This window comes from Fukomys damarensis, unplaced genomic scaffold (genome assembly GCF_012274545.1).
Source record: "Fukomys damarensis isolate Sample0158 unplaced genomic scaffold, DMR_v1.0_HiC HiC_scaffold_38, whole genome shotgun sequence".
In the NCBI taxonomy this organism is placed as follows: Eukaryota; Metazoa; Chordata; class Mammalia; order Rodentia; family Bathyergidae; genus Fukomys; species Fukomys damarensis.
Window position 1 is genome coordinate 34,906,436 of NW_022900950.1, and position 7,536 is coordinate 34,913,971.

The 7,536-nt window shown below is 36.8% G+C and overlaps 1 protein-coding gene across 1 annotated transcript in view; it reads left to right on the forward strand.

Annotated features, from left to right (window-relative positions):
- Nucleotides 1-7,536, forward strand: part of B3glct (beta 3-glucosyltransferase) — a 114,671-nt gene that overhangs the window by 96,896 nt on the left and 10,239 nt on the right. Inside the window, exons 13-14 of the mRNA XM_010623884.2 lie at nucleotides 967-996; nucleotides 3,138-3,282. Of these exons, the coding sequence (XP_010622186.1) occupies nucleotides 967-996; nucleotides 3,138-3,282 (175 nt within the window). The remainder of the gene's footprint in view (nucleotides 1-966; nucleotides 997-3,137; nucleotides 3,283-7,536) is intronic.

Genomic DNA, 7,536 nt, shown 5'->3' on the forward strand with positions numbered 1-7,536 from the left:
TTTTTTTTTTTTTTTTTTTTTTGGTACCGGGGATTGAACTCTGGTCCTTGCGCTTGCAAGGCAGGCCACCGAACCGCTGAGCTAAATCCCCGGCCCTAAATAGGGTATATTTGTAAAGAAAAAAGAGACATTGCTACTCTAGCTTGTTCATTTACATTCTATAAACTAACTGCTAAATAGCAGTTAGTCATATAGTGATATCACTATACCTAAGTGTGGCTTATTGGGCTAGGGTGAAAGGTAATTCCCATGATCTCCATCTCAGACCAGCTAGAGTATTAGCATTATTTCAGCAGTGTGGGCTGGGCTTTGAAGTCAGGCAAACTAATGTTAACTGTTGTTATGCATCATACACATCCTTCAGATTATTTTCCAGTGTGAAAACCCACACAGACAAAAATCCAGTTTTTCCTTTTGTAAAACTAGGGCTGGATTTTATAATTTGTTTCTGAATCTACATTTTTTGCTCAATTTATAACAAACATTGCTGTATTACTAAATATTTTGTAGCACAGAGGCCAAAAATTTAGCTTAGTGGTGCCACAGCCTGCCCCACAAGCACAAGGTTCAGAGTTTGATCCCCAGTACTGGGAAAAAAACATCCAATCAAACCATGATATAATGGATAGTTTTCTTTTTTTTGGAGAACAATTTAATTTGGGAAGAACTCATGATCATATTGATAAAATAATATTGTTAAAGGCCTAAACTTAGTTTACGTGATTAATGTAAGACTGTTATGTGTAAGTGAGCAAAAGTATAATTAATTACTCTTAAAAATACTCACATAAATAGTTACTCATAAAAATTTCACACCTACATTTTGTCTTTCTGTGAAATTAGTTTTGCAAAAAGCAGGCCACCTTCTTCATTTTCATTTTGCCAGAAATTGGTAAAAGAAAAAGCATTTTTATTAGTACTCTTAATACTTATCCTTCTCACAAGCTCTGTCCCTTGGGTTGGCAGGTTGAGGCGACCATGGATGGCAACCCGAAGGTATGTGCCCCAGGGAGCTTTTCCTCATGGACATGAAACTTCCTAAGAGAAAGGCCAGTTGTGGTGGGTGTTGAGACTTGCAGTTTTCCTTTTGGTATAGTTGACAACAACTTTTTTTCTTCTTTTCTCTGATTGTGTTTCCTTGTATCATCTTAACTCCTTTTTCCTCTTATAAAGTCATATGTCATGGTGTCATCTAATGTCTGCATTGTTTTTCCCTTAGCACTTGGTGTTGCTTGGTGAATAAACTGTGCTATGCTGAGTTCAGCCAAGTGTGGAATCACTGTTTTTTCATCAGGGGTTATATTCAAACTCTTAATCCTTGTTCTCAATTCATAGAACTTCTTCTCTCAAGAGGATCTTTGCGAAGATAACTTTGTTGTCATTTGTTTTACATAACCAACTTTTCTTGAGTGACTGTTGTAAATTAGGCCCTATATTTGTCTCTAGGAATATATGCATGAATTTTAAGGTAGTTTTGACTTTAAGAAAGTCTGATGATTGAGAAGGAACTTGTGAACTGTATTAATCCTTCAGTCCTATCAGCTTCTGAGCTGTTTACAATCTGCAAAGATTTATTACTATCATAGGACCAGAATGGAACCAGAACCCAATCTATATTTTTAAAGAGAGGATAATTTATTGCAAGAACTTGATGCTAAAAGTATTGGGAAAGGCCACAGTACTGAAAGAGAAGAGGAGGCTTTACCTAGCAATCAGTTACTGTAGAAAGTAGCTGTTGTCCCTGTGGCTAGAGAAAGAGAGAAAGTGCTGTTTACTGGGCCCTTCTGATACCTTGGCCCCTGCTGCTTCAGAATCACAGTGCTTCATTGGAGCCAGGCCCAAGGGGCTCTTCCTGAGCTCACAGCTGCCCTTGCAACCACCTTTGCTACCTAGACCAACAGGACCGGAAGCAGTCAATCTCCTCTAGTATAGGGCTCGTTGTGTGGTGAAATTGGGGCTCACGGTTATGTTATGAATCCAGGACCTAGCTGGACTTGAAGTCTGGAAAAGATTGTTTTAAACTTTCTGGGCTCTTGCATTGCTGAGGGAAGCACAGAAAGACTGGGATGGACTGGAGTCCTGCAAGAAAATCCCTGTATTCTTATTCATATTCTTCTCTCTCTCCCAGCCTCCTCCTCCCTCACCCTGTTGATGCCTAAGGAAACTTATTTTGTATGTGTAGTTCTTTTTTTTTGCTTGTTTTTCTTATTTGTTTTGTTTTGTGATTCTGAGGGTAGAACCCAGGGCCTCATGCCTCAGTCCAGCACTCTACCACTGAGCTCCAGCCCCAGCTGCAGGAAGCTTCTAAAGACTGGAATCACTTGTGCAGTGGGTGGTTTTTTAAAATGAGGTTTCATCTCCTTGTCAGTTTTTATAGCTGTGTGTAGATGTTTCCCCAAAGCCTCATGCGATCATAGGTGGAGCTTTTCAGAGGTGGCTAGATCAAAAATGTGTGATGATGGATTGATTCATAGTGCAGTGTTAGGATTAAGAGCACTAGCATTAAATGAGTACTACCTGTCCTGGGTAAGATATAAAGGACAGAAAGATAATTGTCTCTTGTCATTTGCTTGCTTGCTTTTTCTGTCTTCTGCCTGCCATGAACTGTTTCTCCTCTGTGATGCCCCTCTGCTATGTCACCTTGCCTTGTATCCAGTCAACTGTGGACTGAAACCTTTAAAAACTGCAAGCTAAGTAAACCTTGGGTATGGGGTATTTTGTCTCAACAGAAAAAAGTAACTAATATATCAGTCATGATATATATGACTAAGATACATAGTATTTCTGACACTTGACAGCTACCTGATAGGAATGTTGGTAGAATTTGTTGCTGATTCATCAAGGATTTTGAAACTAAAGAACTATTCTCTTTTTCCAAATGTCATATTAGAACAAGAACATTACATAATATTATTAGGAAATACTGAAATTGCTTTTTAGGTAGGTAAATTGATTTTGCTTTCATAAGAAACAACAAAAAAATTCTCCAGAGTAAGTAGGAAATGTGAGTCTGCTGCTCTGAACTTATCTTACCTCTCTTAGCAGTGTGGCCTCTGGGCCATGGCCCTCTGTTCAGTTTGACAGGCTCTGTGGATCTGCTGTAATGCCTTTCTCTGTCTGTTCTGGCTCCTTCTCAGCATGGTCTTCAGCAGAGAAGCCATTAGGAGACTTCTCGCCAGTAAGTGTCGATGCTACAGCAACGATGCACCTGACGACATGGTCCTGGGCATGTGCTTCAGTGGCTTGGGAATCCCTGTGACACACAGTCCCCTCTTCCATCAGGTGAGGCAGTGGTTTCTATTTCTACCTTGGGGATAAGGAAGAGATTTTCTTCTCACTTGAGCATTCTACTTAGTTCTCTATTCATGTTTTGGAAATGATCTTAAGAACTATGTTGACTGGCTCAGGGGAACCTTCTTAGCAGATAACATATCTTCCATGTACCTCATGAAGATAGAAGACAAAAACATCTAGAACACCAAATGATACTGGACTAATGCACTTACCTATATAGAACTAGGGAAAAGCTTCTTTCTCTCTCCTTCTCCCCCCTTCTCCTTCTTCTCACCCTTGTTCTCCCCGCTCCCTCCTCCCTCCCTCCCTTTCTCTCTTAAGTTAAATTGTTGACATTTAAAATTGAATGTTGTCTAGAAATATAAAGGACTTACCTAGTATTGTCCTACTAACTGTCACATGTAAGTAATCCTGCAGTATCCTCAGTTTTTACACTGTTCATCTGTATTCATTTTTTTCCCCCCAGCGGGCCTTCTCTCCTTTGTTCACTACTAAACAAAGTACTTAAAACCTATTAAAGTTCAATATGTTATCTGAATATATTTGACAGGTTATAGAAAAAAGAGCAAAATAATGTTTACCAGGAGTTATTAGTATTTATTACTTCACTATATGCATTTGGGGGTTGGAAAAAGAAATCTGTCTACATTATTTTTAGTAACATTTTAAGAATCTAGTCAGGGGATGTTCTTTTAAGAGTAATAGCAGATATATGTAAACTAAAAAACAACCTTATACCTACACCCATTAAATGTATTCCTTCAAGAAATTGAAAGCTTTTTGAAATTTGTATATAAATGCATGTATATTATAAGTGCTGTTCCTTTTGCTGAAAATGTAGTCTTTCTGCTTTATTTAGTAACCAGTTACAAATGCTATCATACATAGCGCTATAGAACATTGAGCAGGGCAGAAACACCGCTATTGAAAACAACTTGTACAAAGCAAGGAAAATATTTACATTATCAAGAAAGCAGAATCCATTTCTATGTCCTTGCAACAGAAGGGAGAATAAAAATAGACCTTTAACAGAGAGAAATTAATAGGAAATCTCCTTCCTGGTTCCAGTCAGAAGGTACTTCTGAGACTTTTAAGGCCTTGAGAGGGCTTACTCATTTTAAACCTAGATGTTATGTTTTGATGACTTAGAAAAGTAACATATTCTGTCGCTTCTTCTGCTTTATCTTATGTTTCATTCAGAAAAGGAAGGGTAGTTCAACTGCTGGTGTATGAGGAAAGTAATTTATCAAGGTTATTGTGACCAGTCTTAGATTTTTATAGCAACATTTTCTCCTGGGAAAGAACACATTAGTTAATAAAATGATGAGAAAAGAGAAGAAAAATAATTTAATCCTTGAGCAAAACTCCTTTGAAGGTAATTCAAAAAATTTTTAAAAATTGTTGTCCCACACTTTAAAACTCAGTTTCTCTAATTGTGCAATGAATTTTAAACCTTTCCATAAATCCTAAAATATGTTTAAGACCTGTCCTCCCCAACAGATAGTGCTGTTTCTTCCAATTCTTAATCCTTTTTTAGAGAATTTGAAATAATTTGGACAGTACCTTCTGTTTGTAATATTTGAACACGAGCCAATGATATATTTGTTCATATTGACAGAGAAATATGAGACAAAGAGATTATATCTAAACTTCTTACTGAATTAGAGATAGATTATTTGGAAACAGTATCAGTGACAACACTACCCGGGCCACATTCCATCCAATTTTGGTTAGTACATGTTATCATGAAGTCATAGACATACAAAAATATTCAATCCATCCCTTTCTTAAGGGGAAAGTGTCGGAGCACATGGTTCTCTTCTTCCAAAATTATATGCCCCTAGTGAATGTGGCATTGTATAATGGTCAGTGAATTTTCTATACAAAATATAATTATCAAACTGGGAAAAATTGTCAAAATAACCAGGGCAAGATTCTAGAAATCAAATACAGGCTAATTATAAACTAAGAAACACTTATTCCCACAAAATTGCTATCCTTTTGGATAAGAACAGTGGAGGTTGAAGCCTTCTTGCCTGAGGCTGCTGCTGTTCTTACCTCTCTGTATCTTCTCAGTTGATTAGAGAAAAGAGTAGTTTTACCACTGTGGGCCTGGCTAAAATAAACAGAACCATTGCTGACATTGGGAATTGACTTGATTTGGAAAACAAAGTGAAAACCTACAAGTATATCAACTAAAACTGTCAGTGCTGGTAAAAAAATAACAAGAACAATCTGTATCTTTACTAATCTGAACTTGTAGTCTGAGTTAGGGTAAAGGAGTACTGTAAGTCTCAACTTAACATTTGAGTTGCAAACTTTTGCAGATAGGAATGGACCTCATATTAGGAACATTCATAGATGCAAATAAATTGATGAAGTAGCTCCTGTATCTGCCAGACATTGTCACAGTTGCGCTGCTGGGTGCTTACTTTATAGTGTGATAGTGTACAGTAGTGCACTAGGAGTCCAAAAGCAAGAGGAAAAGCAGTGTTGATGAGGGGACTGCTAGGAAACACAAAGCAATAACTACAGAAACGTAGTGTAAGACTCACTTTGTCAGATTTACAAACGTTCTCCCAGAATGGAACTCATTTGTAAGTTGGGGAATTACTGTGTTAGAAATATAATGCTTAAAACCTTGGAAATGAGAGAGTAATGACACAAGTATATAAGTTCTCCATACTCTTCTAGACATTGGAAAACTGTGTGCACATGGGAAAATGGAGTGCGTCCTGCAAAAAGTAAAAGCTAAGGCATCTTTGAAAACTGGCTGAAACTTTGGGTGTGCTCGCCATAGGTGGAGGTCTTTTAGGAATTTCTGCCTATGTAATAACCCAGCTGATAAGCTATCTAGGTACACAGATAACTTGTAGCAGGCCAGGCCAAAAAAATAAGAACCAAAGCTAATCAGTGCTAATACATTACAGAGAGACAAATGGACTGTGTAAGTCCAAACAAGTTACTTTTAAAGGAGTAATAAAAATAAATCATGTTTGAGTCAATACATTATACAAAATTACCAGTTTCTAGTAAATAATTCTAAGGTATACAAAGATATATATTCAAGAAAAAAAAAGGAGTGAATAAAAACTAACTTTGAGAGATCAGACACTAGGTTTGATAGATAAAGACTTCAAAGCACCAGTAAAATCATAATCACAAAATTAAAGGAAAATATGATGTCACAACATATAGGGACTCCCAGTAAAGAAATAGGAGCTATGGGAAATAAATAATTGAAAAGTCTGTAGTCTAAATATCAAATGAGTGAGATTAGAAATTATCTAGGTGGATTTAACAGTATTATGGAGGTGATAGAAGAGGAAAAAAAATGAATTTGGAGAAAGATAAATAAAAATTACCCAATCTAGAGGAAAGAGAGAAAAAGACTATATAAAAAGTAAACAGAGCCTCAGAGATGTGACAAAACATAAAATGTTCCAGTGTACTTTTAATGGATGTTCTAGAAAGAGAGGGTTTAGAGAATGGGACAAAAATGTTTTTTGAAGACATAAAAGTTGAAACTTCCTAAAAATAGTGCAAAACAATCTGTGGATCCGAGAAGCTCATCAGATTTTAAGTATGAAAAAGCTCACATCTGGATATGTTATGTGCAAACTAATGAAAGACCAGGACAAACTTAAAATCATAAAAGCAACAAAAATTAACAATCAGGAAAAGAGTAAAAATTTGATTATTGTATGATTTCTGAGTGGAAATAATGGATACCAGAAGGCAGAAGGAGCAAAATAAAACTTAACCAGTAATTTTATATCCAGTAAGTCTAAAGGAACTGGAATAAATTTATTCTCAGGTAATCAAAAAGTAAGAGAATTCTTTGCTAGTAGACCTTATCTACAAGAAAAACGGAAAAAAAATTCTTCAGGCTAAAAGGAAATGGCATCAGATCATAATGGGAATGTACAGGAAAGAATGAAGAACACTTAAAAGGGTTTTGTTGCTAAGTGGGAAAGCCTGTGTGTATGTGCATGTACATAAGTTCAGGGAAAGGAATTCAAGTTAATGTGTAGCAATATTCATTTTTAATTTTTATCCCTAGCCCTTTTTATTTATTTGGAGACAGGGTCTCACTATAGTTGTTAAGTTGCCCAGGCTGGGCTTGAAGTTGTAACCTTCCTGCCTCAGCTTCCCAGAGTGCTAGGAATGTATATGTGCTGCCACACCTGGCTCTTCCATGTCTGTTTTTTTTTTTCCTCTCTCTCCTCCCCTATCCCCTCC